The 14,887-nt window shown below is 31.3% G+C and overlaps 1 protein-coding gene across 1 annotated transcript in view; it reads left to right on the top strand.

The window, feature by feature from the left end:
• Positions 1-8,204, top strand: part of LOC129221617 (dolichyl-diphosphooligosaccharide--protein glycosyltransferase 48 kDa subunit-like) — a 67,402-nt gene extending 59,198 nt beyond the window's left edge. Inside the window, exons 10-11 of the mRNA XM_054856138.1 lie at positions 2,002-2,108; positions 7,989-8,204. Of these exons, the coding sequence (XP_054712113.1) occupies positions 2,002-2,108; positions 7,989-8,144 (263 nt within the window). The 3' untranslated portion in view covers positions 8,145-8,204. The remainder of the gene's footprint in view (positions 1-2,001; positions 2,109-7,988) is intronic.
• The last annotated feature ends 6,683 nt before the right edge of the window (positions 8,205-14,887 follow it).

Raw genomic sequence — 14,887 nt, 5'->3', positions numbered from 1 at the left:
GGAACGTATGGAAATAATTTAAAAAAATTTTTTTTTAATGGTACATTTGCTTAGTTAATGTTTTGGTATGTCCAAAATTGTGCCTTTTAGCAAAGAAAATATTTTTTTAAGGGCATTTGAAGAGCATTTTTTCAAAAATTTATGGCAATTCCTGTCTCTATACAGTATTATAATTTAACTCAAAAATTTTTGAGTTAATTAAAATGAAAGTTATTTGGTGTTGAAGCTTCAAAGTTGAGGTCTGTGTTGGTTCCCACCTTTTGAGAACTGCCCATATCATTATTTTTTTTTTTTTTTTGATGTTTTTGAAAGTTTGCAGGTATAAAGTAGTTGTTTTAACAGCAAAAAAAAGAAAAAAAAAAAAAAAAGAAAACCCTTTTTATTTCTTTACTGTTATCAGATGTTTCAAGTCACTTGTTTGTTCAAAATTAAAGTGTTTTCACTTGCTTGAAACCATCAGTTAAAAAACAAAGGCCAGTATATCTTTCTGTTTAAAGAACTTTCTATAGTTATTATAATGCAATGGAAAACGATTTTTGATAACTTTAATAGTTCAAACAAGTGTAATATCTAAAAGTGAATTTAAGAAATAGAATGTTAGCATATTTTAGTATACTAGGGGGCTCTGCCCCCTGCTCGCTAACACTCACCAACCCCAAAAGGTTACTTCGCAATCTTATTTGATTCACAAAGATTTAAATCATCAATTAGAAAGAAACAGATTAAAAACAAATTATGAGCGCCCTTTGGAACAAAAAGCACCCCTTCCCCGGGTTTCAAAATAACTTGTACCAACTTGCAGAGCTGTAAGGGCTAAGGGGCTCCTGAGCATTGCAAAACTGCAGTTTTGTACGTTTGAAAAGTCGCTTTCATATTCGTGGTCTTTTTTAATATATTTTGCACTTTAGCTCAGAGCTTGAGTTGAGCCTAAGATTTTCCGTTAAAATGGAAACCCATAAAGTTTGTGAATAAGAAAGAAAAACAAACGAATCGAAAAGACGTAACGATGGCAATGCCAAATAAAACATTGATATTTTTTAATGGAGATGAGATTACTCAAACTTGATTTTTAATGGCTTGCAACTCTTTTTCCTTTGGAGATAGAAGCTTAGTTTTTCGACCATAAGTGAAGTTAGATCTGGAGTAAAAAAAACCGCTCTTTCTCGTTGTATCGAAAAGAAAACTGTGGGACAATTCCTTCACTTTTTACTGATAGATTTAATGAAGAAAGTAGTGCCTAAATTTTAGCTATGCCTAAAAAAGTTCAAGCTAAAATCGCAAATAACTCCCGCCGTATTTAAGTTAGAGCGTTGAAAGAAATTGCGTAGAAAGCGGAAAATTCTACCCTTTCCAACGATATATAATATTAATATGTGCAAGTAATTTTTCACCCTTCTTATAGGCAATAATTGGCAATTTATGCGAAATTTGTGCTTAAAAAATTAATCACAAAAAAAAACTAATTCAAATTTTAAAAAACAAAACCCCAGGTGCAGAACATTGGGGTTCAAAGTAATTTTGTACAAAATTTCAAGGCTGTAGGTGCTTTAGGGTCTCCTGGATGCAGGCCTGCCACAGATTTCTTTCCAGAATTTCTTTGAAACCTTTCTTTTATTTAACATAGAGATTACGCATTGAATGTTATGTACAGGAACATATACAAATTTCTTGCATGTTTGTTAGTGAATTATTATTGAAAATGTCATTTTTACATTGTTTTACACATTGTAACTTTTTGCATCCAGCAGGTAATCAATTGATAGGCTGAAAAATTTTCCCAATTCTGGAATAAATTAAGACATCAATTTTCAGTTTTGAAATCGTAACAAGTTTTAATCAATAAATCACATACTTTGCAATTTGTTGTAACTAATTATGCTGAATAGAAGCTGCTGTATATGATTTTTTTTAAATCTAAATGAATTGTAAAAGTAAATATGTGTTGAAATGAAACCTATTAGCATGTTTCATGCTCTTAATGTAAAAGTTGACCAATTTTAGGTAAGAAATACATTGCCGAGTTCAAGTTGCCTGATGTTTATGGAGTGTATAAGTTTAAAGTTGATTACAACCGAATGGGATATACTCATCTATTTGAAACAACTCAGGTAATTTTATTTGCTTTGCTTCTCACTTTAATGCTTCTCAAAAATATTTAAAATTACAATTTTCAACAGAATTGACTGTCGTTTTATTCTATTTTAGAAAATGTATTTAAAAAAATATGACTATGAATTTTACCACTGAGGATGATTGCATACTCAAAGGATATTATATGAAAAAATATTCTAGTTTTTTATCGAAAACTACAAACAAAACCACAGGAAAACTACTAAAGAAATCACAGCTGAAATAAAAATATAAATTATTTTTCAACAAACAATGCTGCAGACAATTAATATTAACTTGTCACTTTCTTCTATATCTAATATATAGAAAATAATATTGGATTCGTGCAAATTTTCGAATTTCGAATTTTAACAAATTCGAACATTTTGAGTAGGGTTTTCAATCTTGCGCCAAATTCAGTCCCATGGGATTGACTTTATTCTTCAAAAAATTAAATTTTTATGACAGAGAAAAAGTTGTGCTTTTTAGACTGCTTTTATTATTTGAATTAGTAGTCTTTCTTGAATTCTGTGCAACAATTGTAAAGAACTACAAAATCAGATCCTAATTAACAACTATGGATTGGTAACCAAAGTGTGCCGCTCGTATGGGATGGTAAAGGATTTTTACTCTAAAAATAATTCGCTTGATGAAAATACGTGCTGCGACTCCACTGCAAGAAATTGTGGAAAGTTAGAAAGAGATCTGCATTAACTTCATCACCTTCTGAAATAGACTTTTCTTCTCTTATGCTGGGTTTTTGCTCAAAAACTGCAAATTTCAGGCAATGTCTGTTTGATATTTGCATTGATAATAACTTTGTTGCTTCATTAACATTGTTCACTGTATCAGTGAATTTGATTCATTACAGCAAGGTGTGAATACTGCTTGATTTCCTTATTTCACCAAGTTGCAGTATCAGTAAAAGTGTTTGGATAACTTCGCTAATTTTACCTCTCAATTTAAAGAGGAATTCAAAAACATGAGCAGCTTCAGGGGCATGCATAGGGGGAGGGGGGGAGAAGGGACAACTCTTGGCCTGGGCCCGAGGCTGAAGGCGACTCAATATTTTTAAAATGATGGGTGAAACATAGGGGTACACAATATGAAGGGGTCCCGTAATAGTTTTTGGTGACGGGCCCCAAAATTTCTGTGCGCTCCCTTGAGCAGCTTAACTTACATCACTGTCATGAGAGTCATCCTGTGTTTCATACAAGTTTCTGTCACCCCTTTTAAAATCGTGCAGAATACATAAATAATGTCATATTTTTCATTGCTTTTTCTTCTTTGGAGTGCACTTTTTGTAGCTTTTAGGTTTTAGAATATGTAATACACTTTCTCTATTTTTTAAGCCTAACTTACTGTATTTTAAATTTTAGTGATGTTGTTTTAAATGCTTGTAAGTTTTACGCGTTTTCTCAATTGATGAACGCATGAAAATTGAAACTTCGAATGAGAATACCAATTCATTCTCAGAAAAATATAGGGTCTGGTGGGGTAAAGTGGTCATAAAATCGTAGATTTTCAACTTAGATGAATAATAAATACAATAAATTCTTTAAACACTTAAACTTTTTTTGTTTTTATTTTACATTCCATTATTAAAGAACACGGTACATTGAATTTTAGGAAAATAAATATTGATTTAAGTAGTGTTATAACACTTTCTTTTCCCTTTGTATTTATGACCACTTTACCCCATGGGGTGGGGAAAAGTGGTCATAGTTAAAAATAGATGCAAAACCATTATAAAAAACCCTAATATTTGTATATTTCGGTTATTTTTATAGTTACAAGTATATGCAGGCATATGTGTGTATACACGAGTATATACATATCGTGTAAACATTAGTAAACTGTTCATATATGAGTAGATACATGTATGCATCAGATACATGCATGCACGTGCTTACTCAAGTATATACGTGTATACATGAGTATATAAGCATGTATACGTGATTACCTATAGGAGTGTATACGTGTCTACACGAGTATATACGTGTCATGTGTATGTACGGGCATATACGCGTGTAAACGAACATCATATGAGTGTATGAACTTGTATCTCGAGTATCAATGTGCATACATGAATATATACGTGTACAGTAGACATATACATGCATATATAAGTGTACATACACACATATACGAGTATACACGAGTTAATTCGTGAATACATCCAGTGCGTGTTTGTACGTGTCTACTCACATTGTGAAGCACGAGTATACGTATGTATACGTGCAAACACGATTATATACCTGTATAGACGTACAGGTAGTTATCAGGCTACTCTCATAAATGTTCTGTTGATAAAGGTGCCTTCCGACTCTAATCACTCACACTGGTGAGTTCAGATGGTGATTGAGTTCTGGTCATTTTTGCTGATATTGTTCGCTTTTTATAGACATTACAATCCTCTTCAATACCGTCGGTTTCTTTCACTGAGCTTCTCTTTCCGTCCACTATTTTGTTTTGCGGAGCTTGTCTTACCGCGCTGCGTGTATGCTGTCATGACTGTCATATTCTGTACCTCTAGAAACACCAGAAAGTTAAGATGTTTCAGTTAAACTTGCTTCAGCTAGACGCGCTTCAACAATTTGGCCTCTTTTAAAATTCGAGAGGTCGATATTTCACGCGCTTGAAAAAATCCAAGACGTCCAGCACTTCAGTTAATCCACCATATACTACCAGAATATGTACATTGCTATTTATAAAAAAAAAACCATACATCTAGTTTTATTCTTTATTACGTACGAAGCACATTCAAAAATGTCACTTTTATTCACAAGTGTTTCCATTATTTTTATAACTATCTGTATGTACGTACATTTACGTGCATACACCAGTACATGTATATATACACAATTATTTAAGCTTATATACATGTGTGCCTACAGAGGGAATCCAAGCACTTGGGCAAAAATCTAAGGGGTGTGAGAGGGGAGGATAAGAAGCAAAGAATTATAAGGAAATTACGTTCGCTGACGCGCTACATGCACACAAAGCCAGAAATTGATGGATGCAAAACAAATCACAAATTTGTTACACAAAGATGATTTTACCCAACATTTCAGTTTTTAAGAAACATTTAGAGCAGTTGTTAAAAGTTACGGCCTGTAGTAGCTCTAATACAAGCATTGCAACAAAAGGTGTAGCGACTGATGAAAGTCTTTCAAAGTTCCTCGTAATTGCAACAGAGTGCTTTGTGATTGCGACGCACATGTATTACATCTGCCAGGCCGCAAATTTCATCAACTTCTTCAAAACTTTCTTGAGACCTAAAATGTTGGGTAAAATTGCCTTTGTGTAATTTTTGTGACCTGTTTTGCTTCCATCAGTTTCTGGCTTTGCGTGCATGTAGTGCGTCAACGTTGTGACCATATGTTTCTTACATTTTATTCTCCCCTCTAACTAAAGAGCTGCAGGCCGCAAATTTCATCAATCGCTTTAAAGTTTTCTTGAGACCTAAAATGTTGTGTAAAATTGTCTTTGTGTAATACATTTTTGACCTGTTTTGCATCCATCATTTTCTTGCTTTGTGTGCATGTAGTGCGTCAGTATTGTATTTGTGACTATATGTTCCTTAAGGTTCTTGCTTTTTATCCTCCCCTCTAACACCTTTTAATAATTTGCCCAAAAGTTAAAACTCATCCTGTACTTGTATATCATATGCTTGTATGTAAGTGTCTACTCGAGTACGTACGCGTATATACGTGTCTACCTGAGTATATAAGTGTTTGTATATATACGAGTATAAGCAAGTATATACGTGTATAGTCGAATGTATATCTGTATTAGATTAAAAATACTTGCAGAAACCCATATACAAATTTATTGGTGCATTTATGTGAATACGTCTATATACGTGCCTACACGAGTATATGCGTATGCATACGCATGTACTCGTATATTTAACCCCATTTACTGCAAAAGCAATACATATTAAGTGAAATTAATATTTAATTTATATCTGCCTTATACTTAACGATTAAGTGACATTAGAAGAACAATACTTGTTAAGCCTAATATTATAACCACTTTACCCCATCTTACTTAAATTGTTCTGAAAAATTATCTAAAATAGATTCAGCGAACTGCTAATGAGTAAGAGTTCTTGAGATATGTAGGAAGCTTCCTATGCAGTCAATCTGTTCATAATTCTAACAAACAAAATTTCCCAAGGAAAATAAAAGAGGTGTTTAGATTTAAAAACTTTTCATATTCACATCAAATATTTTTTTTTTACCAAATAAAATTTTGCCAGTTGTAAAATTTTGTACTCAAAATGTAGTTTCTAACTGCCCTACTCTATAATAAAATTTCCACATTCATTCGAACATTTATTTCCAAGCTATAACCATTTATTTGACAATTGACCACTTTCCCCCACCAGACCCTACTCTATTTTTATTTTGTCCTGAAATGGTAAATCCATTGTTGAACATATGAGACCCACAGTTTTACTTGCTCTTCTTGCAGATATACGAGAAAGAAGATTCAAACTTCAGATGATGCTCGTGAAAATAATCCTTTTATGAGCGGCAAAAGCTGGAAAACACTTGAATGGAAAAAAAAAGCGGGATTGCGAGCCAAATCCCGCTAAAAATCCTGTGGGATTCGGGATTGGAAACCCTAGTTTTGAGGTGTGCTGAGTCCATTTCGACGATTTTTAGAAAATGTCTGTCTGTCCGTGTGTGTGTGTCACATATGTGTGTGACCAGCAAAAACTACCGCATGAAACTGAATGAAACTTGGTACACATATGTGCCCCTAGTGAACTTGTGCCCATTGGTTTTTGGCGCTAATTCCTCCAAGGGGGGGGGATAGAGCAATGGGACATTTTTTGCGTTATGCGTGCCTGCTATTTTCCAAGAAGTAACCGGCGGAATCAAACAAAATTTGGTCCATATGTTGCCCCTAACAGTTACAGGTGCTGATTCAATTTTGGTGTCAATAGTTCAAACGGGGGTTGAGCTACAGAACGTTTTTTGTTGTCAATTGTGGCTGCTGTATCTCAAGAAATAATGAACGAAATCAAACAAAAATTTATAGACCAGTAGCCCTTAGAGGGTATAAGAGCTGATTCTATTTTGGCCTCAACAGCTGAAAAGGGGGTGGCGCAATCGAACTTTTTTTTTCCATTGTGAGTGCCATATCTCAAGAAGTAATGCTACGTTCTGGACGAAATTTGAAATAAATGTGAATCCATATGTAAAGAGGCGTTGGTTTAATTTTGGCGTCAATCGCTCCATGGGGAGCTGATTTTTTTTTGCAAAACAACAATAAGGAAGATCAATCGTAACAGACTTATTTCTCGTGATTTTAATTGTATCAGAAATATATCAATGATTTAAAAATTTTAACTGTTGCCATCTTATGTTTGTTAACAAATAAAATATTTGTAATTAATTCAAGCAAGGCTTTTAAAATAACTTTCAATTTTCGCTGTTTGCTTTGCTTTTAGGATAATTCGGAAGTTGAGAGCAGTTTTTTGTGTGCGTAATTTTATTTTTTCTGGGAAAATCGCTTTCTCTTCAAGCATGGGGTGGGGTCAGAATTCATTAGAAAAATGTAGAAGAAAGTTTCGTGATGGCCAGAACATACTAGTTTTTGTGAAGTTTTTAAAATGTAAAATAATGTTTATTATGATATTTAAAACGAATAAAATATGTAAAAAGATTGACTGAAATTCTTGTTATGTTACAACTTTTAGAAACAGAGTATACATTGGTTATTTGATTGTAAATTTTGTAATTTATCGGAAACAAAGTTTAAATTTCTTAAAATACCTATACTTTTTAACTCAAAATTTTTTAAAATAGATTTAGCATGATATTGATATTTTATTTGGACTATAGAAATGTGCTTTCTTTCTCTAGGTTTCTGTGAGACCTTTGCAGCATACCCAATATGAACGTTTTATTCCATCTGCATATCCATATTATTTGAGCTCATTTTCAATGATGTTTGGAGTTTTCATTTTCAGTTTTGTGTTTTTGTACCATAAAGATCACACTAAGGACAAGACAGAATAACTATGATATTACATTCAAATGTAATTTCTTAATTCATGAATAAATTTTAAAATTTTGTTATGTGCTTTGTTTCAGTTTAACATATGTATGTGTTATCTAATACAGTGAAATCCCATTACAATGCCGGTATGAATATCGGTACCAAGGTACCGATAAAAATATTTCGTTGTAACGGAATCGTTGTAAAACTTGCTTCATTTTTATAAAAGTTAATTTTGCAACACTACACTTTAATATAATTAACGGTAACTGCAACAATTACCGTTTATTGAGATCTAAAATGTAATAAACGCATTAAATATTCTAAAAAAATATTGAGCACGAAACATTTATTTATTGGTTGTCGTCACAAAAAAGGTTGCTATTTTCTTTTGATCGAGAGATTTGATCCCATAGAAAATTATAAATGATTCTAATTTTAAAACATTATTATACTGACCACTAGAAAAGTTGAAATCTTGTGGATCCCCCGAGCGAATTCGCAGGGCACTTTACATTTGGTGCGAAGAAATTCGTTTGCACTTGGCTAGACACTAGCTTTTGTTGTCACACATCAATTTACATTTCAGCTTAAGTGGATTTTACCTTGAATGGCTGTTTTGAAAGTTCATTCTGAGTTTTCACGTTACGACTTGTGAAAGTCATTTTTTAGTTCCTGTAAGCAGCATTAAGTAAAAAATATTCAAATTAACATGTAGAAAAACATTTCATTGTAACGAATTTTCGAAAAAAGATCCCTTCGTTAAAAAACGAGATTTTTTGTACATCTTTATGGGTTTTAAATTGGGACCAAACAGTGTGTTTGTTGTAACGGATATTTCATGGTATCGGTATTCATTGTAACGGGATTTCACAGTATCAATAATTATGAAATTTATTTACATAAATAATATTTTAAATCTAAGTTAAAAAAACAACATAGTTCATTCCAGATCAAAATTCTAGTTTTACTTTATGCAAAGTTAATATTTTTATTCAGCATATACTTTTATGTTTGTATTCTAAACTTGCTTTTACTTAAAGCAATCATAAAGTTTGCATTAAAGGCAGGGCTGCAGAGTCGGAGTCATGGAGTCCAAGTCAGATTATTTTGGGGTAAAAGAGTCGGAGTTAGAGGTTTTAAAATTCCAGGAAAGAGAGTCTCTCATTTTCCTTCCGACTCTGAAACCATGCTCAAAGGTAAAAAATTGAAATACATGTAATACTCTAATAACTTTATTTTGCTAAGCAAAACACAAAAAACATTCTGTAAAATCTCTTCATTTTAGCGATAGATTAGCATAAATATGCTAATAGGGAAAACTCAAATTTTTGTTATTTTAAGTATATTTAACAGTAGGCAAAAGAAATGTTATTCTATTTCAAAAAGCTCAAAATCTTCTTCTGACTGATTGGTTTGGCATTCTGTTGGAACAGTGAAGCGTTCTGCATGATATTTTTGTTTCTTATCCACTGTAGTTTCATCATTTTTTATCATAATGTCTAATTCTTTTTCATATTTTTGTTCATTCTTAACTGAATCATTTTCCACATATGTATCTTTGCTGGGCGCATGTATTTTCTGAAAGGATGGATTCTTTTTCCTATTTTTGTTTTCAATTTCATTGCTTTGTTTCATTGTTTGAAAACCAGGTTTTGTATGTTCTGTATTACTAATTTCATTCTCAAACTTAGCCTTCTTACTGGGTTGCTCTAATTCTATGAGGGCACTTGAACTTCTCTTAAGATTTTTCTTTTTTATGTTATTGCTCATATTTTGGTTCCCCTTTTCATTTTCTTCAGACTTAAGTTCAATTTTACGAACATTTGTCTCTTGATTATGTTTTGAATCTAATTTGGTCATAGCATTTTCTACAGTGTAATTGTTTGATTCATTATTTGAGTGTTGCATTGAAGCATTTTCAATGTCATTATCTTTTACATTTTTAATTTTATGCTCTCCATTCTTTATCACTGGTTTGAATATATTTTTTATGTTGTTGTTGCTTTTTGATTTTCTTGAACCCTGGTCATTTTTATTTGATGCTTGACCATTTATCTCTTTTTCATGCTTTTTGGTATTTTTGCCCTTTGAAACTGCTTCTTTAATGGGAAGTGCTTTTGTACTGCCACCTATTGTAGGTGATTTCTCCTCTTTCATTTTATTTTTGTATTCATCCTGCTGCAAATCTTTATTTGGTTTTTGTTTTGGTTCCTTCCCTTCATTATTAAGATTTTGTTCTTGAGAAGATGTACAAGGTTTTTCTACGAACTGTTTATTTTGTTGTTTGGTGTTGTAATTGTAATTAAATGATCTTTTTGTTTCATATGAACCATCTTCAATTGGTTCTTCTGATGCTTTTTCATTTTCTACTAACTTTCCCCCTTTTATTGTGCTATCAATAAGTTCATTAAACTTCTGGTTGGACTTTGTAACTACTGGATTTGTTTTTTCTTTCTGTTTTCGTGGAGATTTATCTTTGATGTCATTCTGTTTAGTTGCTCTTTTATTTGAACTATTCTTTTTAATAACAGTTGTGTTGTTATTTTTGCTCATATTTTGTTTTAAATCTAAAGTGTAATCTTTGTTTGCAGCAGTTGTAGTAGAATCATTTTGATTTGGCTTTCCATTGAAGTCATTGTTCTCAGTGTAGTTTTCTACACTGCGTGGAGATAGGCTTTTAAATTCATCATAATCATCTGTTGAGATAGGACTTTGGATATTCTTAGCATCTGTTTTATTTTTGATTATTATAGGTGGTATATCAGGCCTTGAATCTGGTGACAAGCTTTTAAATTCATCATAATCATCTGTTGAAATGGGACTTTGGATATCCTTAGCTACTGATTTATTTTTAATCGTTATAGGAGGTATATCAGCTCTTGAATCTGGTGACAGACTTTTAAATTCATCATAATCATCTGTTGTGATAGGACTTTGAATATTCTTGGCACCTGATTTATTTTTAATCATTACAGAAGGTACATTACCCCTTAAATTACTACGTGTGTCATCATCCGAAACATCAGGTGACAAACTTTGAAATTCTTCGTAATCACTTAGTAATTGTCTGTCACTTCTATTTTCAGTTGCGTTTTCAGTTACTGGTTTTTTTCTATTATCCCTGACCTTTTCAACATTTTCTTCATCTAAAAACAAGAAGATAAATTATTATATTTTCAATATTTTTTTTTCCTTAAGTAAAAGAACTCTTATTTCAATTGACAAAACCTTTTGAAAAGGTTGCATGTTTAACAAATTCTACTGGGCACCTCTCAAAATGGAGACTAAGACCCTCTGACCCCATATCCTCACCCACACCACAACAGCAGTAAAGAAAAAAAAATGTTTTGTAACTATATTTTTAGCTGCAAAAACAAATTGCTACTTTCTTGTATCTTTATTTTTTATTCTTATTATTCTAGAGATCTTTTGGTATTGTCTGCCTGTCTATCTTATGCATAAAATACAGGCTTTCAGTTAATATAAAACTGAAATATTTTTAATCAATCTTGGCTAATTTATGTGAAAAGTAAAATAAAAAATTGGGAAGAAAGGATATTTTAGATAAATGCTTCTAAACTCACATTGTGATACTCCAAACTAATTTTGTGCTAAATTTCACATAAATTGGCCCTTTCTGAGTTAGAGACACACATTGTCTTCATCCACTATCTCTTATATATATACTTTTTACTTTGTTATTAAGTGTTGGAATTAAGTTGTTTTTCTTTTAGCCAAGTATAATGAAGTCTTATACAATCAAGTGAACATAGAATAGATGACAAAAATGCAAAAAATAAATAAATAAATAAATAATAATAATAATAATTAAAAATGAACAAATTACTGCCCTTTACCTGCCCACCGCAGTAATATCTTCTATACGTACGTTGTTAAGGTTTTTCTGCCATGTGCAGTTACACAGTAGTATCTGCAGAAATGAGTTTTCGAGATAATTGAAGAAACGAGTTTTGGATTCAATGCTAACAAAAGGGAAATGTTGGAATTTTTTTTTCCAATTGAAACTAAGTATGCAAGCTTCCTAACTATTATTATAAATACAAAGGTGAGTTTTAATTTGTAATGTTTTCATTCCTTAGCTACTCAACCAATCATCATGAAATTTTGTATACACATTGTCAGGGGTGCAGAATCGACTATAGAGTACTTTTCATCCAGAAAAAATATTTTAAGATTTTTATTCCAATTTTAAAGAATATCATAAATTTGTTAGTATCTCATCAAAAAAAAGTAATATTTGTTCAACTTTTGCAGCATGTTAAAGCCCTTAAAATTCTGCACAATATGATCTTTACGCGAAGTTTAGAGGATAATTAGAACATCTCCTATATTCTAAAATGAGGCTTCTTTTCAAAGTATTGTTTTGGTGGAAAAATGGGTTAAAAATTTTTTGATAATTCAAAAAGAATAATGGGTTTAGTTTTCATGTTTATTTTTTTTAAATATAGTCGAAAGTTTTCTGCCAGGTTTACTAGCTTTTGTAGACTCAATAGGTTGGCAAAATTCGGATAAGTTGATGTATGTTATCTTTGGAATTACTTTTAGTCTTGAGTTATAAAATATTTTTCTGAAAATTTCAGAACTTGATTCATTAAATGCAACGTGGAAAGATCGCTCCTGATGCTAGTTAATATATACAGATGACTCAAATTTTGAGTTTAAAAAAAATCCAAAGAGGTCTAAGTTTAAATTATGAGTCATAAAATTTCTCTTTTCTTCAAATTGATAGGAAAGTTTAATTTTTTTTTCTTTTACCTGATTGTGAAACGTGTGTGTGTGTGTGTGTCACTTTGACACAACTTTTACTTTTGAGGTAGAACGTGCAATGACAGGCAATGCAGCTAGTGTGCAATAGATAACAAAGAGGCAAAAGAATGAAAAATTTGCAATTACTGACCTTTACCTGCCCATGGCAGTGTTGGATAACTGATTTCAACTTCATAACTTATAAGATAACTGCTTTTTAAAAATTTACAAGAATTTTGTCTACCAGAACTAAACAAGCCTACCTTCCTGTGCACCAATATCAAACTTGTTTAATTAGCTATGTCTCTGTCTCCCTTTTTTAACTTAAGTCCTGAGTATATTTATCCCATACACTTATTTGAAACTGTCCACAGGACATGTTGTGATGATAAACAAAAGAGTTAAAATGATAGGTTTTTTGTGTTATCATTTCTTTAGTTAATGCATAATATGGAAGTGGCATTGGCAAATATTTTTATACATTAAAAAGACTGATTACTTAACCTGAATCAAATGATTTAAGTGATTCTAATTCATCTACTTCTCTTAGTAATTCCTGAGTCAAATCAAGGTCACTTGAATCTTCTTCCTCTGAAAACGTAAAGAGAAATTAGTATTATTAAAATGAGGAAAGAAAATCGGAGATACATGTTATATTACATAAATATTTTTTTTAAACAACTCATATGTAGCTAAAGTACCGTAATTATATGCTTTTGGAAACTTGCCACGATAATTGACCACAAAACTGAATTTTCGAAGCCGATCCTGAAACAAAATATTATTTTGTTTATTTTAAACTATTTATCAAAGGAAAACAATTGAATTTTAAATTAAACTCTAAGTAAATTCAAATAAGTATGATTCTTACTTTGATATTCATAGCCATTGCAGATTTAGCTTTTTCTTTGGCTTTTTCGAGCAAAATTTCGTATTTACGTTCTTTTTTTGAATACTAAAAAGAAATAATGAACAAGTGGCTTTAGATATTTAAAACAATTTTTTTTCAAACATGATAATGCAATGGTTTTTAAAAATTGATTCTCAATGTATTGCTTTTCATTTTGAAACAGATTCAATGTTGCGAGAAATTTTCTGATTTATTTTTTGTGATGAAGCTTTTCATTCTTTTTTTCAAATGAACTAATTACTCATTACATAATTTTAATACAGATCCCATTCTTGCTGGTTTACTAAAATTATATTAAGAAGCTTTCTTCATAGCAAGAGATTGGTGCAAAAAGTTGGCTAATCCATGATATTGATTGTTATTATTTCTTCAGTGGTTTAATAATGCAGTGTAAAACTGGTTTCTATTTCAAAATGTAATTTAAAAAAAAAAAAAATGGGCAGATAACAATGGGTTTGAAAAATTAGCAAGAAATTTGTCTGCCAGGACTAAATAAGTCTACCTTCCAACCAATACCAAACCAAATTTGTTAAACTAGCTATGTCTCTGTCCCTTTTATTTTGCTTTAGTACGAAATGCATTTTAACTAAATATCTTTTTGTAATGCTTATAAAGTATGACCTGTTATTGTTAAGGGTATCAAAATCATTCTGTCAAACTGCTAAGCATAATACGTTGTCAATTTCTAATTATTAATACTTTTAATAGGGCAGTTTTGAAGTAAATTTTAAATTATGTACGAAAACACAGGATTAAAACTTGATGAAAATTCCTCCATGTATAAAACTTCACAGCTAAATAATTTAATTGAATAAAGAAAAATGTGCCTGTACAATGCTATAGAAAGACACTTAAGTTTAAGTAATGTTTAAATTCGAAAATAGTTTTCATCCATTAAGAAAAAAAAAAGGAAGGGTGAAACATTTTTTGCATGATTTACTTTCCACTGGAGAGCGATTTTTCTGATGTTAGTAGCATACCTTTAAGATTTCCATTTTTTCCCCACCACATTTGAGGGAATCAGTGCACATTGGACCATTTTCAATGATTTTAATGTCATTATTATTTTTATTTTACTTTATG

The sequence above is a fragment of the Uloborus diversus genome, chromosome 4, assembly GCF_026930045.1.
Source record: "Uloborus diversus isolate 005 chromosome 4, Udiv.v.3.1, whole genome shotgun sequence".
In the NCBI taxonomy this organism is placed as follows: Eukaryota; Metazoa; Arthropoda; class Arachnida; order Araneae; family Uloboridae; genus Uloborus; species Uloborus diversus.
The sequence above is the reverse complement of the archived record's forward strand: the minus strand, read 5'-3'. Positions and strand labels throughout refer to the sequence as shown.